At 52.6% G+C, this 20,411-nt stretch overlaps 1 protein-coding gene across 2 annotated transcripts; it reads left to right on the top strand.

The window, feature by feature from the left end:
• The first annotated feature begins 350 nt into the window (after positions 1-350).
• Positions 351-19,508, top strand: GBX1 (gastrulation brain homeobox 1). 2 transcript variants are annotated; one of them, XM_090287703.1, is made up of 3 exons: positions 351-870; positions 13,212-13,214; positions 18,351-19,508. In XM_090287703.1, the coding sequence occupies exons 1-3, from the start codon at positions 351-353 to the stop codon at positions 18,899-18,901; spliced, it is 1,074 nt and encodes a 357-aa protein (XP_090143829.1). In that variant the 3' UTR covers positions 18,902-19,508. The 2 variants fall into 2 exon arrangements, with proteins under 2 accessions (XP_090143829.1, XP_090143828.1); XM_090287702.1 differs by lacking the exon at positions 13,212-13,214.
• Positions 19,509-20,411: the final 903 nt, after the last annotated feature.

Raw genomic sequence — 20,411 nt, 5'->3', positions numbered from 1 at the left:
GGGGCAGGCGGGGGTCCCAGGCCGGCCACTGGGGCCGCTGGGAACGGGCTCTGCCGAGGGAGCGAGCGGGCTCGGCGGAGGGCGGAGGGAGGAAGTGAAGCGTAATTTGAGGAAGATGGATGAGTCCGGAGGGCGACACCCCCAGCCCGCGCGCCCGCCCGCCCCCGCCCTCCTTAAGAGAGAGAGGGAGCGCAGCGCCGGAGCCACACTGCGCCGAGCCCGCGCCCCGCCGCCACCTCGGCCGGGCAGCCGGGGAGCCAGCCCTGCGTGTCCGCGCCGGTGCCCGAGCCGCGGGGCGCACGGCAGCGCCCGGAGGGCAGTGCCCCGGGGCGGCCGCAGCTCCCGGCGCGATGCAGAGAGCTGGCGGCGGGGGCGCCCCCGGGGCCGGCGGCGGGGGCGGCGGCGGGGGCCCGGGCACCGCCTTCTCCATCGACTCCCTGATCGGGCCGCCGCCGCCGCGCTCGGGCCACTTGCTCTACACCGGCTACCCCATGTTCATGCCCTACCGGCCCCTGGTGCTGCCGCCCGCGCTGGCCCCCGCGCCGCTGCCCGCCGGCCTCCCGCCGCTCGCCCCGCTGGCCTCCTTCGCTGGCCGCCTGACAAACACCTTCTGCGCGGGGCTGGGCCAGGCCGTGCCCTCGATGGTGGCGCTGACCACCGCGCTGCCCAGCTTCGCGGAGCCGCCCGACGCCTTCTACGGGCCCCCGGAGCTCTCTGCCGCCGCCGCTGCCACGGCTGCCCAGAACAACCCCGAGCCGGGCGGCCGACGCCCAGAGGGCGGGCTGGAAGCCGAAGAGCTGCTGCCCGCGCGGGAGAAAGTCGCAGAGCCCCCACCGCCGCACTTTTCAGAGACTTTCCCAAGTCTCCCCGGTAAGTCCTGGGGCCGACCGGGGAGCCGGGCGGGAGGCTAGTTCCCTGGAAATCCCAGGCAGCAGCCTGCTCCGAGTCTCGGCACCTGCCTGCAGCCCGGGAGTCCCAGCCCCGCAGGTGGCAAGCTCTGCGGAACCGCCCCCAGTCCCCGTCCACACGCGGCACCTCTAGGTCCCAGAACCGCCGCCCTGCTGTGTCTCTAGAGTGCTTGAAGCCTCTCCGAAGACCTCCAAATAAGTGCCTTTCCCCCCAGCATTCTGGTCCTCAAGCCACGGCTCTTCCATGTCTCCTTTTCAGGATCCCTTCCTTCATTTTTCTCAGCTGCAGGGAGTAGAGAAGCTGTGAGTGTGGGATTCCTGGGGACAGCAGGGAGACCCCAGGGTGAGGGTACATTGGGGCAGTGGCCGGTTCAGTAAGGGGAGGGCAGCTCTGGCTTCTGAGGAGATGGGCTCTGTGAATCGGGGGCAAAGGAAGGGTCTTAAAGCAGTGGTGACCTGTCTTCCCCTTAGTAGTAGAGGTCACTTCTGAATTGGCAGGTTTGGAGCTAAGCCACAAAGAATCAAGTCGTGGGTTAAGGAAACCTTAGCTATCAGGGGGTCTGTGGCATCTTTTGGACCAGGGCTGACTGTGAGGCCAAGAGAGACGGGCTGGGTTGGGTGTGGCCCACAGGCCTGGAGATTCAGCTAAGAGCTAACGCAGGAATGCTGGGTCCTGGGTCCTCCATCCTCCATCCTCCATCCTCCATGGGGAGGGTGCCTTCTCAAAGAAGGCAATGTGCATTATACTGCACCCTGTTTAGAATTGGTCTACTTAGAGCACTCCTGGCTTCCCTATTTATTGTGCCTTAACCCCTAGGAGCCAGAAAAGCTTTTCCCCTTTCTGGGACAGATCCAGGTATACTGACACCCAAAGCTTACACAGTTTGGTGGGCCCTATCTAAGAAAAATAAGCCACATGCAAGTGTGAGGTTCCTGAATGTTAAACTTACTTAGCATCAGGATGGATCTGCCTTTGCTTAACCTTTAATCACATCCGGCTTAACAGGTGGAAGTGACCCCAGGAGGCATGGGGGCTGACTCTAGTGGGGACCAGGAGGAAATTCAGTAGTTTTTTTGTCCTTTGCCAGGAGAAGGAAATTTCTGGGCCTTTCCTTGAAATTGACCAAAGTGCTAATCGCTCTCCCAGACCCCAAGAGCTGTCTCTCTCTCCTTCCTCGCCTAGTCCCAGGCACTTTGGCTTTGGGCATTCAGCTGTTGTGTTTTGTTCCGGGTTGGGCCAGGAGCATCCGGCAACTGAAGTCTGAGCAGCATCCTCTAAGGAGGAGCAAAAGGAGATACAGAGCAGCCCCTGGGAGGCGGGAGGGAATGTCCAGGAGATAAAAGGGCCCAGAGTGGGGGGGAAAGGGTGCAGACGGCAGAGTGGGGGGAAGAAGGATCAGAGGGGTTTTTTGGAATAGGATGGTCCTAAGGCAGAAAAGAGAGTAAGGCAGGCCGTCAGCGGGATGGCGTTGGGGGCAGTAGGAGTGGGGAAGGAACCAGACACACCTGGGGAAGCGATGAGCTGCGGGGAGGAGAGAGGGAGACACCCCCGTGGAGGGGGAACTGCAGGGGAGTGTGCCCAAACCGTGGGAAAGCAAGCAGCTTGCCCCACGCTTCCAGGTTTCCCTCAGTTCTGATTTTGACCCCTTTGTAAAATGGGGGCTCTTTTCTGAAGCAGATAGAATATTGGCTGTGAAACCACGCTTTGGGAGAGAGAAAGGAGTCGGCAGAGGAAAAGAACAGAAGAGGGCTGTTGAGGAAAGAGCAAAGGACAGGATCCGCAGATGAGCTGTGCACCCAGATTACCCAGAGCGAGACTCTGAGGAAGGAGAAGGCTGTCGGCTGGAAGAGAGATGGACAGGATTCTTAGCAAGGCTCCCTGAGAAGGGACCGGCATCTGGACCCGAAGCGTGTGTGTGTGTGTGTGTGTGTGTGTGTGTGTGTGTGTGTGAATGAGTTCTGTCTTGAGAGGACTGGATGGGAACTAAATCAGCATCCAAGTAGGAAATGGGAAAGTTCCAACACTAGGAGTAATTTTTTTAAAGGTTTCCCAATACGGGTAGTGATGGAAAACTGGAATTTATATAGAAAGAGGATGACGAAAGGAAGATCTTCATCTGAGGAAAATGTTGGAAGCAGGAAAAGGGACTTATTCTTGGAGTAAAGGCAAGGAATTTCTTTCTTTTTTTTTTTTTTTTAAGATTTTACTTATTTTTAGAGAGAGGGGAAGGGAGGGAGAAAGAGGGAGAGAGACAACGATGTGCAAGAGAAACATCAATTGGTTGCCTCTCACTCGCCCCCAGCCAGGGACCTGGCCCGCAACCCAGGCATGCGCCCTGATGAGAATCAAACTGGTGACCTTTCAGTTTATGGGACAACGCCCAACCCTCTGACCCACACCAGTCAGGGTGACAAGGAGTTTCTCTGCTAAGGATGGGAAGGAGACCTTACAGAGGAGGAATTTTGAGAAGCGCTGGAGTGAAGGTAATCACTCATATTGGGAAGAGGTACAAATACAGGGTGTGCAGTGGGGCTTCTGGGGCAGAGCAGTAGGAGAGGCTTCAGAAGAAAACGCCAAGGTAATGAGTGAGAGCTCTCATCTGTGACCGCTGCTTCTTACCACTCTCGGTGCGAACTCTCCCAAGTGTCTTCACCATGCCCCCATGCCCACCTTCCCCGTCTTGGTTTTCTTCCTACAGTAGTTGAGAAAAGAAAAGGCAATCCCAGAAATACTGGGCGTAACATCAGTGTGGGGAGTGATGGTGACACACGGTCCGTGCTGAAAGGGGTGGGGAGTGCACCGTTCTGAGAATTGTATTTGAGGGTTTAGCATGAAGTAAGAGTTCTCTGCTTAAATAATGGGATGGAAACCTCAATATTAGAAGTTTGGAGAAAGAATGCTGTCTTTAAAATAACAAAGGAGTTGCTGTCCTAGTGTGAATGGGAGATATTGGTCTGACATTGTTAATTCACATTACTTTCATGTTTTACAATTATTAGCCCCTTTAAATGAAATTATAGTGAAGCTAGGCCAATTTACAGAATGATGGGTGAAGTTCTTTTTCTTGGGGATTATAAGGACTATTCTAATTTTGTTGAGAGTTGAGACAGATACCACCATGTCAGAATTGATAAAGAAGAGACTTTATTAGGATTTAATTGCGTGGGTACAAGCTATACTAGTAGGCACAAAGAAGTACTGTGTACAGAAATAATGGGGTAAGAAAGGTATTAAAAATGGTAGGTTCAAAGTAATTCTAGGTTGGAGTGCAGGGAACCGTGAGTATAATCAGGGAAGGTGTGATGTAAGAGGAGAGAATCTTTAAGTAGTAGGGAAGATTTAAAAGTATGAATCAACAGAAAAGTCCAGAGTAGTCCCAGCTAGGAAGCCATTTATGTAACTGAAATGTATTAACCACATTAGAAAGTAAAAAGAAACAGGTGGATTTAATTTTAATAATATATTTTATTTAACCCAATATATCCACAATATTGTTTCAGCATTAATCGATATAAAAATGTTTAATGAAATGTTTTGTAATCTCTTTTCATATGAAGTCTTCAATCAGTGTGGCCTTTACACTCAGAGCGCATCTCAGTTCAGACCAGCCAGGTTCGTGGTGGTCAGGAGCTTCACGGGGCCCGCAGTGACCACATTCCACGTAACAGAGCGAGCGAGCTGTGAGAACAGAGTTGTGTGAGGGGTATTAGGTAATCATATGTAATTGTCGGGTGAATGATAAAAGTAGAGTGGGAGATTGATGGGAGAGATGGTGCCAGCTGAGTGTGGTGAGGAGGAGAAAACTTTGCAGCTGAGGAGACGCAGACAGGAGGAGGTGATGGGGACACCTGAGAGAAGGCAACGCAGTGAACAGTATTTTAGAAAACCAAACGGAAAAAGGTTTACTAATTTTTGAACAGAGATTGGCAGCAATAATGGACATGGTGCCAGACCAGGAAACTTCCTAGGAGCCTGACATTTGAATGCTGATTGCTGTAACTAAGCACCTGAGTGTCGCTAGAAACCATTTCACACAGCCATCCGTTAATTTCTGAATCGGCATCCGTTATGACTGCCACGATCTATTTACTCATGAAAGAGAAACAGGAAATGATAATGTGATATGCAGTCAGAGACTTCCGTTAGAAACAGGAGGGAGGTTTGTCTTGGGAGTGAGGAGGACCCAGGGTATATTTCCCTAAAATATTTGAGGAGCAACATACAGTGAGAGTGATTGCTCCGTTGACATTTATAGAAAGGCAAATATTGTTTCAACTTGATATGGTTTGAAGCAATACTTATTTGAGTTGCGACACACAGGTTCAGGCCTCAATTTTAGAGTCCAGTCATTCATTAGCTGTGCAACTCTGGCAAATTTCTTAGTTCAATCCAGGGAACATTTATCGTGTGTCTATTGTGGGCTTACTATATTCAAGACATGCCGAGAGATTCAGCCCTGGCTGGTGCGGCTCGGTGGACTGAGCGCCGGCCTGTGACCCAAGAGGTCGCTGGTTCAGTTCCCAGTCTGGGCACAAGCCCGGGTTGTGGGCCAGGTCCCCAGCTGGGGGTGCGTGCAAGAGAGAACCAGTCAATGTCTCTCTTCCTCTCTTTCTTCTTCCCTTCCCCTCTCTCTAAAAATAAATTAAAAAAAAAAAAAACAACACATTTATTTAAAAAAAAGACATACTAAGAGATTCAAAGTCTTATACTTTTCTAGATTTCAGGTTCCTCATCAGTAACATAAAAGTTTGGTACGGATGATATTTAATATCCCTTTCAATTCTGTAGAATAAAAGCTTATTTTTAAAGCCTCCATTTTTAAAGCAGGGTTCATAATATGGACTCCACGGACTTCTGGTGAGGAGATCTGTTGATTGTGGTTGGGGAAAACATGACATCTTTATTCTTATTAACTTTTAACTAAATGTGGTACTTCCTTTCATTATAAATGTAGTCCAGAAGCCATAGTAGTTTCAACAGTACCTGAGATTCTTGTCCCCTATAGAAATCAGATATTTTCATAGAAATTTACAGGTTTTGGAGACATCTTTTTGTTTTATGAAATAATAAACATTTCATAAATTCACTTTAAATACTTGATAACTATTTTTTATATAATGGACTTCTAATGTAATTCTATGTGTTTTAAGTCAAACACCTAAAAGCATTATTCTGAGAAGTGGTTTATAGGCTTTATCAGGCTGCCAAGGAATTCATGGCACAAAAAGGGTTAAGAACCCTTGGGTGAGAGAGAGCACGCTCAGAAGTGGCCCAAGGACGTTTTTATTAGGAGGGTTGGAATGGGGTACTGAGATGCTTTGTGCCGTGGGGAAGGCAGCCCTTGGGAGGCGTGGAGGAGAGGAGAGGTCTCTGCAGTGGCGTATGTGAAAGGGATTAGGGGGGTAACTCTTAGAGTCGTGGGCAAGAATAGTCTATACTGGGAATAGTGGGAGAGAGGCAGTGATTGGAATAATGAGGGGAAATATTTAATTGAAAAGAAGGAAAAGCATAATATGAACAGTGCTTTGCGTTGAGAGTGATGTTACAACGGGAGCCATAGGGAAGTAGGCTGCCTTGGGAGTGATGGGGAGAGCAGGACCTTTGCAGTGACACTGGGCGGGCGTCAGGAAGTAGCAAGGCGAGAAGTAATGGAGGCGTGTACGAGAGAGACATTTATGTAGGGGTGACGAGGAGGAGAGTGTGGTGGGAGAACGCTTCTCCAGAGGGAATGGGGCGATGCCCGCTGAGCCTGGAGGGGAGACGGCCAGGACCCAGCCCAGCTGAAAGGGCAGAGCAGGGTGGGCAGGTGGTGGTGCCGCGACGGCAGTGGTCACCACGGGGACAGAGAGGTCCGGCTTAGGGGGGACAGAGATGAGGCCGGGGCGCTCCATTGGAAACATGGTTGCCCTGGGAGAAGGCGGCCAGCTTAGGGCAATGCGGGAGAAAGAGTGACAGGGAGAAGAGACGCCGGGATCTGGTGTCATGGAAGAGTCACCTGCCCGGGCTGAAGTAAGCTGGAGGAGGAAGAGGAGCACTGGACTGCACGTTGTCCCCTTTCCCCCATGGGAGAGGAAGGAACACCCTCCACGCAGGGAAAAGAAAAATCTCTGTTAGAAGTGGGGGGACTGCAGGGCAGAGATCGGGGTTATGAGGGAAAAGCACTGTGTGGAAAATGAGGGGGGGAGAAATGGGACAATACTTTTGAGCTGGGGATAATGGGAGATGGACTCTGAACTGTGCGTCCTGGGAAGCAGTGTTATAACGGAGAAGACGGAGGTGTGTTGGGAGCAGCGGGAAGAGAAGGGACGCAGACACATGTCCTGGGGAGCGAGGAGGAGGAGATCACCCTGTGTGCTGGGCTGGGTGAGAACTGGTCCTGAATCAGGGGTCAGGGCTGAGAGCGTGCACCGATTGGCCCTGGCCAAACCACACCTGCATCTCAGCTGCTCCTCTGCGAAGTGAGGGTTTGAGGTAGGTGGTCCGCAGGGTGCTTCCAGCTCGACAGTTCTGTCCTTCTCTCTGAGCGTGCCTTTATTAAGGAGCTGCTTCCTTCTGTAAGGGGTGGGGGGGCTCCGTGCTGCTGGGCGCTGCGTTGCGGTGGTGGCTGATTAGGAAGAGCAGGCTGTGAAACGCATGTCTGGAGGTGAAATCAGGCTGGGCTTCAGGACAGAAAAGGCTTTGTCACCTGGAATAGGGGGTGTGTGACCTGAGTTGTGGCTGCGTACAGCCCGCAGACTAAATGAGAGAAACACATAATACAAGTGGGAGTTGATCTCATCCAGGCCAGAAAGATTGGGGACCATTTGTGACTGACTCTACCTGGTGGGCAAGAAAGCAGTGCCCACCAGGGAGTGAGAAGAGAGGTGTTGTGCGATCCGTTCCCGGCCTTCTGTATTATGTACCCAGCTGGCACAGTATCTGTGACAGGGTGACGTTAGAATCCAGTCTGTTTTCTTTCAGTGTTGGAGAGGCGCGGTGAGCGCAGAGGGGGGAGCACGGGCTTTGGCTACAGATCTCCGTGCCGCCCTTTCTTTGTGACCCAAAGTGAAATACCGATGTCTGCGGTCTGCCTTGCCTTGCTAGTAAAAGTAGGCAATGATACTTACTTCACAGAACTAGGGGTTAGATGAGGAGGTATTTGTCCAGCGTCCTAACGTAATAGGTGTACAAGAAATGATCAGTATTCTCCTTGTTCTGGAAATGGGTGGGGAGCTTTCCTGGGAACTCAGCTGGGAAGGACAGCTTCCCTAGGAATTGCGTAGGGCAGGGGACACACTCTACCGATAAGGACAAATATTTCTGGGAGTGACGACAGAAACAGAACTGCATTCTGTGCACCGTGCATATGGGGACTGCCAAGAGAGGGCATTGTATGAATCTAGTAGTAGATTTTGTTTCTGGCTTTCTCTCCCTTTAAAAAAAATTTTTATTGTGTTTATTGGGGTGACATTGGTTAATAAAATTACGTAGGTTTCAGGGGTACAGTTCTCTGACCCATCATCTATATGTATAATGTACTGTGTGCTCACAACCCCAACTCAAGCCTCTGTCCCTCACTGTTTGTCTCCCCTCACGTTCTACCCGCCCCTCCCCCCCAGTCCCCTTTCCCTCTGGTAGTCACCATACTGTCGTCTGTGTCCACGAGTGGTTTGCTTGTTGGTATTTGCTAAACCCTTTCACTTTTTCACTCAGGCCCTGCCCCTCCCCCCGACAGCTGTCAGTCTGTTCTCCACGTCTATCAGTCTGTTTCTGTTTTGCTTGTTCAGTTTGTTCGTTGGTTCCACACATCAGTGAACTATGCTTGTGTTTCTCTGACTGGCTTACTTCACTGTTGCCAAAAGTAAGACTTCTTTCTCTTTTTACCGCGGAGGGGTACTCCATTGTGTGAATGCCCCACAGCTGTTTTATCTGCTCACCTCCTGATGGGCACTTGGCTGCTTCCAAATCCTGGCGATTGTAAATAACGCTGCAGAGAACACAGGGGTGCCTATATGATTTTTTGAATTAGTGTTTTGGGATTCTTCAGATATGTTCCCAGAAGTGGACTGTCTGGGTCTTTTTCCTCCTTCATTTGTTTTCCCCGTCTCACTCTTGGCATCTCTAGATCCCGAAACTCTTTGGCTGTGTCCCCCTGGGTTCTCTTCTTCCTTTCTCCCCATTAAAAACAACAAACCTCCTTTTCTCTTCATCAAAATTCCTGTTGTCTCGTATGTCTGATCTCAACTTGATGTTAGGAGTAAAGCCGTTGAATTAAAACAAGTCATACTCAGATTGATAAAGGAGACTTTTTTAAAGTTTCAAACTGGCCGAATTTTAGGTGATATTTTTACGAATAATTTCAGGTAACATGGAAAGGTGATTTTGGATGGGAGAGTCACAGGAGCAAGGCGAGATGACAGCTCTCCCTGGAGCCCTGCGATTATTGTCACTTCCAGTTACAGCGTTGTCTGGAGTCCGAACTCTGAGTTGCTAGTGATGGGAGCTCAGCTCTAATCCAAGCGAAAGTGGACAGTTACTGACTCACGTGCCTGCGGATCGCAGGACCGCAAACTGCACCGTTAGGTCTTTTCTTCTGGCTCCCAGCGGCCTCCTCTCTGTCCTCACTGCAGCCTCCCCCTTAGAGAGGCAGCAGGAGGAAGCTGGCGCGAGCCTAAGCCGGCCTGAGCTTTTATTCTCCCAGGTTGGGAGCCCAGTGGATTCTAGTTCATAGAAAATCCTAGGCTGGCTGATTAACCAGCCTGAGTCAGGTCCCCGGGGAGACAGGACGTTAGGATTGGTCAGATCTCGGTCCCATGCCTACATGGTCACTACGGTGGAGAAATGTGATTGACAGTCCCACTGTCCTGGGTGATAGAGGAGAAGCAGTGCCCAAAGGAAAGGGGTGCTGTGCGTGAACAAAAGGGGGAAGGGATGCTTGGCTCACAAAACAACCCCAAACAGATATCTATCTCCACCAGAGAGAAAGAAAAGAACCTGCCTTTAACTCCCTTTCAGTATTAGGGAGGACAGCCTTCCCCTAGATAAGGAGCCCGCTGAGCGATGGAGAGATACCGGGAGTGAGAGCGGGCAGAGCTCTGTAATGAGGACGGTAGGGAGACGGAGGTAGTGGGGGTGCCTGTTCCTCCGTGGGGCTGGCTCCTGCCATGTACGAGCGGGGCTGGGGGGCTCAAGGGGCAGCTGCGGGCGGGGGGCTTGGAGGAAGTGGGCAGCAAGCCAGGCTGTTTCCAGAGTTCGGCAATATTATTGTGTAAGTGAGAAAATACATTTCTAAGTAAAAGGAATGTTGACTGTAAGATTACATCATCAAACCAATAATGCCAGAAATAAATATGAGAAAGATCCTCTGGGAATTTGGTTCTGGGAGACGAGAGAAGCAGCCCGGTGAAGGGCAAAGGTGGGGTTTGGTGAGGGGGGCCTGTCCAGTGGTGGTTTTAAGACTCTTCTCCAAGAGTGTCAAGGGAAGATATTAATAGTTAGGCTGGAGCTCTTCCGTGGTAAGCGAAGGACTGAGGTCTAAACACTCAAACTGGGCTCAGCAGGGAGGTTATCGTCTGGGGAGGCCCGTGGGGAGGGGACATGCGCTTCAGGTGGGCAGGAGGGGATCTTTTCTGCAGAGGGTGAGAGAGCGCTGACCAGAGCCTTAGGAGACCAGGGTTCGGACGTGGCTCTGTCCCTCGCTGTGTGGCTTAGGGAAGCCATTGACCCTTTCTGAAACTCAGCGCTTTCACCTGGAAACAAGGTTACCAACCTCCCATTCCTACTAGGAATAGGTTGTGCTCCACTGCAGCGCGTTGCTTGAAGATAAAATAATGCATGGGAAGTGCTTTGGAAAGCTGAGGTGCTCTTGGCTGTGACCAGCATTAGTGTGCCGTGGGAGGGGCTCTGAGTGTGTGTGTGGGGGGGACTCCAGACGGCCGAGCCGCAGGGAAAGGCCTCCTGTCAGTCTGCAGTCAAGATGCTGAAAACCCAAGGGAAGAACGGGGGGGTGGGGGGGGACCTTTCTTACGGTGCCTGCACCACAGGGAGGAGCCATGGCACAGTGGGGGCACACACTGGGCGCGGTGCGTGAGAGCCCAGCGGAAAGCGGGCCCGTGGCTGTGCGCGTGGGACAGAGTACTGCCTTTGAGGAGAGCCTCTGTAGTTCCGCGCTGGGCACCATGACGAAACGAGGGTTTGCACATGAGAGTGGTGGAAAGATTACCCCTTTTTTGAAGGGTGACCTGGGTTTTCGTCCCACCTTTTGACACCCACACCTCATGGGTTCTGTATTCAGGAAGCTGAGTAGGCGACCCGATCCGTAGGCTCGGGACAATGGGTGTCCTGAGAGTGGATGGGGAGTAAGGGTGGTCATCTCGGAAGCAGAGGGAAGAGAAGTCTGAGCTGCGTGAACTGGGGAGAGGCTTCTCTCACTTTTTCTTTTAAGTACATTTTATTGATTATATTGTTACAATAGTTCCAATTTTTTCCCTTTTGCTCCTCTCTGCCCAGCACACCCCCTCCCCCAGCAATCCCCCTCCCCCCAAGTCCATGCCCATGGGTCGTGCATACAAGTTCTCTGGCTTCACCCTTTCCTATATTATTCTTAAAAAAAAAATCAATTTTTATAACAATAAAAAATAACAATATCCCCCTCTCAGATTTAAGACCCTTTATAATCTTATAAAGGACAATGGGCGAAAGTCTCGAGCTCCTCTGGCTGCTTCAAGCTGGGCATGGTTGTCGTCCTACCTACCCTTGGGTCCAGAAATCCCTAATAAGAGTGGGGGTGTGGAGGGGAGGGTGGTCTTCCCACATGGGGAAGGATTATGCAGACTCTAGGTCAGCTGACTGTCCCCAGACAATGGCATGCTTGGTTTAACAGGCTGGCATCCTTGGTGTATTCTGGGGGCAACAGATTTGGCAACAGGGTTAAAAGGCGTCATTCAGTCCATAACCACTAGATGACAAAAGGCAGGTATTAATTTTTCAATGTCCCACATTAGGGAAAAAAAAAAGGCTTCTTTGGAGGAGGGTGTGCCAGGCACGTCTCACCTGTCCAAAACCCTTTTGCCCATTATACTTAGTTTGGGCTGAGGGAAATATTTTGGTTTCCCCCCTCTCAGACCTCTGGGCCCTTTCTGTCCAAGCCTTTAGGATAGAAAAGAGAAACCAATTTTAAAGTGAAGCCCACAGACCACCCCATTCTTCACCAACCCAGCCATTTAGTTCAGCCAAACCATTGAGTCTCAGGAGGCAGCGATGCAGACAGGATTAAGTGAGGCCTATACATGCAGACATTTACTCAGGTAATGAGATCATAGGCTTATGCCCTATGAAAACAGAACACACGTGTTAACTTACGCAACATAACCCACAAACCAGTCTCTAAATCTGTAAGACTGTCTTATCGGAAAGACATCCAGTTGCAAGGCATTTGACATTCTTCTTGCCTGTAAATTAAACATCTTTGATGATGTCACAGACCTAGTTTAACTTTCAAATGAAAACAAACTTTAAATGAAAAGAAACTTTAAGAATGGTTAGCTGCACTACTTTATAGTCTGCCACTGAGCATTGTGATTTTCTTTGAATCACGATTTTTCTCCTTAAGGTTACCCTCCTTGTCATTAAAGAGACTGCATTAAGTCCAGTTTTAATTTACCCTGTTCGTTTGCATAAATGCAGCAAGAACAGCAAATGATCACTTATGATCTTTAGTTCTGCTTTGCTGGAACTTACACAAGGAACCTTTAGGGTGACCTTCAGTCTGCCCTTCAGGGCACAGAAGTAGAACCACATACCTGGCATTCAGCCTTGCCTGTACACACCTGTCTTTTCCAAGTCCTTCTGGTTTTCCATTGTACCTTAAGGTCCCTTCTAGCCATCTTTCAGGAAAATAACCTTCATTCCTTCCCTGGAGAGATTGCCATGGACCACAGAAGCAACCAAGGTACCAGGCCTTTTATCTTGTGGGCTTTTATTACCTTTGAAAGTCAACCCCAGTTCCTTAGGGCTTTTTGGTAACAACCAAAGCCCAAGCATGTCTCCTTTAGGCTTGACATTCCATCAAAGTCTTCGTCAACAAAACCTCTATTAACAACTGGTCTTATTAGTTCTATGCAAAGAACCTTATGTCATTACTTCTTCAGAATGCCAAACTCTGGAGGGATCAGGTAGGGAGAAGAATATACAGTGTGAAGGAAAATGAGACTTCTCTTCAATGGATAATAGAGACTATTGATTTTACATCTAGTGATACCTCAGTACTCACTGTCAATTCATTCTGGAACTCTTGACAAGTGCTGAAACCAGCGAGTACCGAGCAGGTGAGGAGTGATGAAGCATTTCCTCTTGCAGGACCGCATGGTGGCTCATACAAGTTCTAGCAAGTGTGACGAGCCCTGGGCAGGCACCGAGTGCTGAAACATTTTTTTACCGTCAAAATGCGACAAGTACAAGGTGTGATGAGTTCTGGAGCCGATGAGTACTGAGGTGTGACTAAGCTAGAACAGCAGAGTGGATGAGGGACAGCACAGGGGCCTTGTGAGTCCCTGTGGCTGGGATCTAAAACGGTTCTCCACTCCTGGGGTGGTTTTCAGTGCCACGACTCAGGCCCACTATCCTCTGTGACCACAGCTGTGGGCTTCCCCCTCTAGATGGCGGGAGCCTGGTGCTGTGTATCCTTTTTTTTTCATTGTATTTTTCCATTACCATTTAACCCCCTTATACTTCCCTCCCCCAGCAGTCACCACCCTGTCATCCATGTCCATGAGTCCTTTCTCCTTTTTGCTCGATCCCTCCCCCCCCTTTCCCCCATCCCCTAGCTGTCATCTGCTCTCCATCTATGAGTCTGTCTCTGTTTTGCCTGGCTGTTCAGTTTGTTCATTAGATTCCATGTATAAGCGAAATCACATGGTATTTGTCTTTCTCTGACTGGCTTATTTCACTCAGCACAACGTTCTCCAGGTCCATCCACGCTGTCACAAAGGGTGAAATTTTCTTCTTGACGGCCGAGTAGTATTCCATTGTGTGAATGTCCCGTAGTTGCTTTATCTGCTCATCTACTGATGGGCACTTGGGCTACTTCCATGTCTTGGTGATTGTAAATAACGCTGCAGTGGAGATAGGGGTGTTCATGTTCTTTCGAATTCATATTTTGGGTTCCTTTGGATATGTTTCCAAAAGTGGGATCACTGGGTCAAAAGGCAGATCCATTTTTAGTTTTTTGAGGCGTCTCCACACTGCTTTCCACAGTGGCTGCCCCAGGCTGCATTCCCCCCAACAGTGCACGAGGGCTCCCTTTTCTGCATGTCCTCGCCAGCCCTTGTTTGTTGATTATTGATGATCTTGAGTCTTTCTACTGGAAAATACCTACCATGGGTTCTTTGACCCTTGATTTCTTCTCCAGCCTGACTGGGCGCATTACCAAGGCGGGGCTCCTCTGTCTCTGGAGCTACTTCCCTCCCCTTGGAAGGAAGGCCCCATGCGAGCGCACTCCTGCGGCCTGAGCGCTGCTCTTTGGGGTGCGATTAGGGCCCTGGCACGGCCTCTACCAGTAACTGTGGTCCGAGCCTTGTGGTTTCTGGCTCTTAGGGTAAGAGCATCCGCCAGGAGAGTCCGCACGAACTCTGGCTGCGTCCGACTAACAGGTCTGCCCCCCAGGCGTCCTCTGGGCAGACGCCAGACGTTTCCCAGACTTACCCGAGGGAGCGAGTTGAAAACCCAGTACCCTCTTCTGTTACCTGCTGGTGCCGTTTTCACACACCAAGGATGGGGCCTGTCTGTGTGGCCTACCCGCCCAGCACCGCCAAGTCATTTCTGGCAGCAAGTTGCCCTTTGCTGGGATCACGCTCGTCAGAATCATTATTTCCCATGTACAATTTTCAATAAAGTTTTGTTGATTGGGTTTTTGTTGCTGTTGTTCACATCGGCCAGTTATAGCATCTGCGTGCTCTCCTTTCACGGACGTTGCATCTGACAAGTTCAATTATTCTCAATCAAATTTTGCAAATAGAAATTTTATCAAAAAGACTTGCTTCTGTCAATTTTTAGTCAACACATTTTTCTACATGCAATTTTCATTATGTTTTCCTTTACTTACCATTAATACTCATTATAAGTGGGATTAAAAGAGTCATTTGCATTCCTTTCTTGGCTAACTCCTGAGAACCGGTGAGCTGTGTCAGGTTGCCTCCTGTGAAGGGCTGGGCCGCCGGGCTGCTGCTCCGGCTCTCCTGCAGGGGCTCCGCCGCTGATGGGGTGAAGGGGACATGGTAGGGCCAGAACGTTCTGCTGAGCTCCAGATGCATCCATGTTTGGGTAAGAAAGCTGGGGTAGAAAAAAGAAGCTTTCTGCTGTTATTTAGTTCCTTCTCTAAACTTTTAGCCCTTCCAGTCTCTCTGCCCCAGCGTTTGATTCTCCTGCCACGGTGTCGGCCTCCTGCCCTGTCCCGCTCCCCCTCCTGCCTGCTTTTCCTCCTCCGCCCACTGCGTCCCTCCTTCCACCGCCCCCGGCTCTCCTGCGGCTGGGCTTCCCCTCGCGCTGGCTGTCTTCTGGGCCCCACCCCCATCTCCTGGGAGAGGCTCGTCAGCGCCCTCGGTGTCATGACTATGAAGGCTCAGAGAGCGACTCTGGCCCCTCTGCTCAGCGTCCCACTGGGATCCAGGAACCAAGAAAGGCTGCGAATGTGCGCTTCCTGTCTGGCTTCAAGAGCAGCAGAGGGTGGTCCGCTTAGGGGGGCTTGACTTTATGGAATCTGTCTGAAGACGGGGGGTGGGGGGTGGGTGATATGGTCTCGGGGGGCCCTGCCAGATCAAGCAACCTGGGAGCCTCGTCTCCATCATCATCATCTGAGATTTATTGGACACCCCTTGGGTGCGCGGAGCTGTACTAAATAATTTCATCCTTCAAGATCTAACACCCAGTTTCTGTCTTTTTCACAGCTGTTTAAGATATAGTAATATTGAGCAGAGTTTTTTTTACAAGGTTTTGCTGTTTCTTATTTATATTTACTATGAACCATATCTTAAAATTAGAGGTTAGAGGATTTAGTAATGATATTGGAGATTGTCCTTCATTTCCTTTAGCATAGGACACTCTAGGTCCCGCTCCCCGTGGGTTTCCGTCCAGCTGCTGGGGGGTCTGAAGGCGTCTGAGGAGTGGATAGGGTGATGTTCACGAAGAGGGTGTCTTCTGGGCGCTGGCGCTGGGGCGGGTGGGGCTGGGGGGCTGTCGTAGGGGAGGCTTTGGCGGGGAAGGGCAGGGAAAGCGAGTTTAGGGGCAGTTTCCTTTAGTTAGTCAAAGATTTATTGCGCGCCTGCTCTGTGCGGGGTGCGCTTTAAAGGCAGCAGCCCCGCCAGGACTCGCTAGTGGAGCGGACGCGGGTTGTGAGGCGGGGAGGGTTAGGCCTGAAAGGGGCTGCGAGAAGGAGTCCAGTTTGGGACGTGTTAACGTTTGTGTTCAGGAAGTGGGGAGTCGAAATAGTGAACCGAAGGAGGAAAACAAGGGTGTGAGTCTTGCAGAAAGTAAAATGGATGTGGCTGGCCGTGAGACCAGGGCGAGCGCGTGGACGGTGGGACATGAGCGTGCTGAGGGGCTAGGAGCCGGCGCCCCTGAAGCGTGGCGGGCTGTCAGGGGAGAACAGGACCTTTGCTGGGGAAGCAACGGGTCAGAGCTGCGCGGGGAGGCTGGGGAGCCTGACCTGGGGGCGCCACGTGCGTGCCGAGAAGGCTAGGCAAAGGCTGAGGCTCTGCGGGGGAGAAGGCCCCGCCTGCGGGGCGGGGAGGCTGACCGAGAGGGCCTGCGGCTCTGGCCCCTCAGGGCGATGTCAGTGTGGCTCCCGAGGGCAAGGGGCAGGTGTGGACTGCGGCCATGGGGAGAGGTCCGTGCTGGCAGGACGGCAGGCGGGGAGAAGTCAGGGGAGCCCGGGAGGCGTTCTGGCCACGTGCGCACCTGTTCTCCCTGAACGCGCGTCACCGTTCCCCGCGGCCGTTTCTCTTTGGGCTGTCTTCTCGACCTCGGAGCGTGCTCACGCGTGTGCCTGTGACCTGTGGGGGGGGGGTATGTGCGCTCCCACGTTTGTGCCGTCCCCCAGCCTTTACACAGCGACTCCATTGGCGAGGAGCTGTTAGTGTACAGAGCGTTCATTTTCTCTCTCTCATTGGTTGGCTTTCTTTGATTTTTTTGTTGTTTTACTATTTATTGGTCCTCTGGGCAGAAAACAAGGGATTTTGTAAGACTTTAAAAACTGAAAACATCTGTATGCATATTTGCGGTTAGAAGAAGAATAAAATGTCAATGGATAAGAATAAAACCAATGGTTGAATTAAATTTTAGAACTGTATGGGTTAAAATGTTGCTCTGGCTGTGATTATAGAGGATCAGTAGTAACCCAAATGAGTCAGAAATCCCTTTTTCCACTGTCTTTCCCTTGCTGCATTTCTGTCTCCTCCCACAGTCCCTTCCTGTTCCCAGCTGACATCAATCAAGCTCAGGTCCTCAGGATGCTGAACTTGAGCAGAAGGCAGCTGCTTGTGCCTCAGCGACCTGAGCTGGGAAAGAGGGAAGGTGGGAAAGCCATGACATCCTCTTTAAATAAGGAGAAGGACGGAAAGGGGCCTCAGGGGCTAAGTACTGGAAGAAAAATCTGGTCACTGATAAGGTGGCATGTGGCAGGGCGGGGTCCCAGGTGTGAGCTGGGTGACCTGGTTAAGGAGAATTGGGAAGGGGGTGCAGTAAGGAACCCTTCTGACTCCCAGGTCCTTGGGTAATATTTCTTGGACGCAGATTTGGGGGGAAGGGGTGGGGGTGAGGATGGGGAATCCGATGACGCCAAAGTTCCCATCTGGAAATGAGATTCTAGATTCTAGGTTGAAGGAAGAGGGAAGGAGAGGAGACAGAAGAAAGGTCAGCACGTAGCTCTTCCCACTGGGTCTGGTTAGGGTTCCTGGGAGAATAACGAGGACCGACAGCCCCACCCTACGCCCCGCCACACCCCGTCCTCATCCTGCAGAAGTCAATTCTCCGGCACTGCTCACTCTTGCCACAGTGCCTGAAAGGACCCCGAGCCAGCCGCGCTCTGCCTCTCTCTGGGGCCTGGGGCTGCACGGTCTGGGTCTGGGAGGAGCTGGGGGGGCAGTGGGGTAGGCGGAGTGCGGCCGGCTGTGGGGGTGGCGCAGGGACACGGTGCTGGGAATGGCGGTCCTCAGACAGACACTTGTCGCCTGCCTCACTTTGCTGTGGTGAAATCCGTGCTGGTTAATACCTCTCTTCCCCTTTCTTTGTCTTCCCTGAACCTCTTCCCCACGCCTCGCCCTGGACGTGCTCCCCCTGCCCCTCCCACCGGCTCCGCTTCTCTGTCTCCTGCTGTCACTCTGGCCTTGCCGGTCATGGCTCCACGTGCCGCCTCTGACCTGCCTTTTCCCGTCTTCTCCCTCCCCGTCCGTTGGTCCTCGGCCCCACAGAGGGGAAGGCGTACAGCTCAGATGAGGAGAAGCTGGAGGCACCAGCGAGGGACCCGGCAGGCAGCGAGCAGGAGGACGAGGGCTCGGGCGGTGACAGTGAGGACGACGGGTTCCTGGACGGCTCTGCGGGGGGCCCAGGGGCTCTCCTGGGACCTAAGCCGAAGCTCAAGGGCAGCCTGGGGACTGGAGCTGAGGAGGCAGCCCCAGTGGCAGCGGGAGTCACAGCTCCCGGGGGCAAAAGCCGGAGGCGCCGCACGGCATTTACCAGCGAACAGCTTTTGGAGCTGGAGAAGGAGTTTCATTGCAAGAAGTACCTGAGCTTGACGGAGCGCTCCCAGATCGCCCACGCCCTCAAGCTCAGCGAGGTGCAGGTCAAGATCTGGTTTCAGAACCGCAGGGCCAAGTGGAAGCGCATCAAAGCTGGCAACGTCAGCAGCCGCTCCGGGGAGCCCGTCAGGAACCCCAAGATCGTCGTGCCCATCCCTGTGCACGTCAACAGGTTCGCTGTGCGGAGCCAACACCAGCAGATGGAGCAGGGGGCCCGGCCCTGAGGGGCCCCGAGCAGCCGAGCCTGCTGTGACGCTGGGCTCCGTTCTGTGGGCCCGAGGGGCTCCCACTGCGCTCCTGCCCGGGGAGGGGCTCCGCTGGCAACTCACTTCGCTCCAGGCGTGCTCTCCCCGCCGCGGAGATGTGGCACCTGGTCCTGAGCCTGTTCCCAGACTCTTGGGCCTGGGGCCTCAGGGTGAAAGGGACTTGGGTTCTCATTGCCCGGGAGCTGTTGGGACTGAGGACTCCCGGGGAGGGGGTGGGTTCTGCAGCGCCCAGGGCCTGGCGGGTCCCTGGGACCACTGCTGACAGCGGTGGGAGGGACCCAGGGGGATGCCTAGCCAAGCTGATCACAGCTCCTTATTTATTTTGTGTCATTTGTATATATGGATCTACCCGCCTCTGTCTGTCTGCACCCTTGGGAGGGCTTGAGAAAGTTACGTGTCCTTGATCCTCAGCCAGAGCTGAGCTCCATCTTATGCCCTGGAGTGGTTACTGCCTGTCTGTAATACAAGGACATGCAAAGAAACAAAAGAACCGTCACTAGCCTCCTTAGAAACTCCTCAGCACGCACCGTGTCCTCTCACGTAAACTACCTCCGCGTCTGTCCGTCCCCAGCCTGGGGCCTGCCCCCGAGCACCTCTGACCCACCCCTAACACGGCACTTTTCTCTTCACCCACTGAGCAGGAAAGCTTCGTCATCTCTGCTTCCTTCCGTCTGCAAGAGCTGGCGGACTTCAGAGTGGAGGGCTCACTCCCCTTTGTGTTACAAGGGGATGTGCAGTACTTGGCGCTGGTGCAGCCGGGGTGTGTGCAGGCCCTGTCTGACCAGGCGGATGTTGGCAGCTTGTCAGTCCCTGGGACAGACCAGGGACTCACCCTTGTCCCCTGGGAGCGCAGTAATCTGGTCTACGCAGAGGGCACAGCAGCTCAGCATAGCCCTGCCGCTGGGTGGTGCCCCAGCCACATGGGCCGGGGTAAAGGGCGCACTTGCAGGGGGTTCCTGTGGCATGGACGTGGCCGCTCTGTCTCCCCAGCACAGCCTTTACGTAGCCTGCAATTCCACAGCCTCTTCTGTTACAAAATGATATCGGCTGAGAAGGCCCCCGCCAAGTGGAGGAGGCAGGAAAGACTGATGGTTCTAGGAGGTAGGTACCAGGGGGGAAGCTATGGAGGCTGGACTTCTAGGAGCAAGTTAAGGAACAACATTAGTGGACAAAGTCAGGGGCCCGGACTTAGCACGGCCTCACCCTTCAGGAACAGGTGAGGAGGGGCTCTCCTAGGCGAAAGTGGGGGCTCTGGGCCCCGCCACCCATGGCCTCCCGCCTGCGCTTCCCGCAGAAGCAGAGCCTAGGCGTGAGTCCAGAGGGGGGCGCGGCCCCGCGAGCACCTCGTGGCTCCCCCGCAGGCCCCTCAGAGCTCCTTAGGAAGGGGCCGGGGCTCTCTGTGGCTGAGCTCTGGCCAGTACAGGACATGGCAGGGAGCCACTGGATAGAATATTGGTGGCGACAAGAC

This window comes from Furipterus horrens, unplaced genomic scaffold (genome assembly GCF_987537825.1).
Source record: "Furipterus horrens unplaced genomic scaffold, mFurHor1.1.pri manual_scaffold_9, whole genome shotgun sequence".
NCBI lineage: Eukaryota > Metazoa > Chordata > Mammalia > Chiroptera > Furipteridae > Furipterus > Furipterus horrens.
The sequence above is the reverse complement of the archived record's forward strand: the minus strand, read 5'-3'. Positions and strand labels throughout refer to the sequence as shown.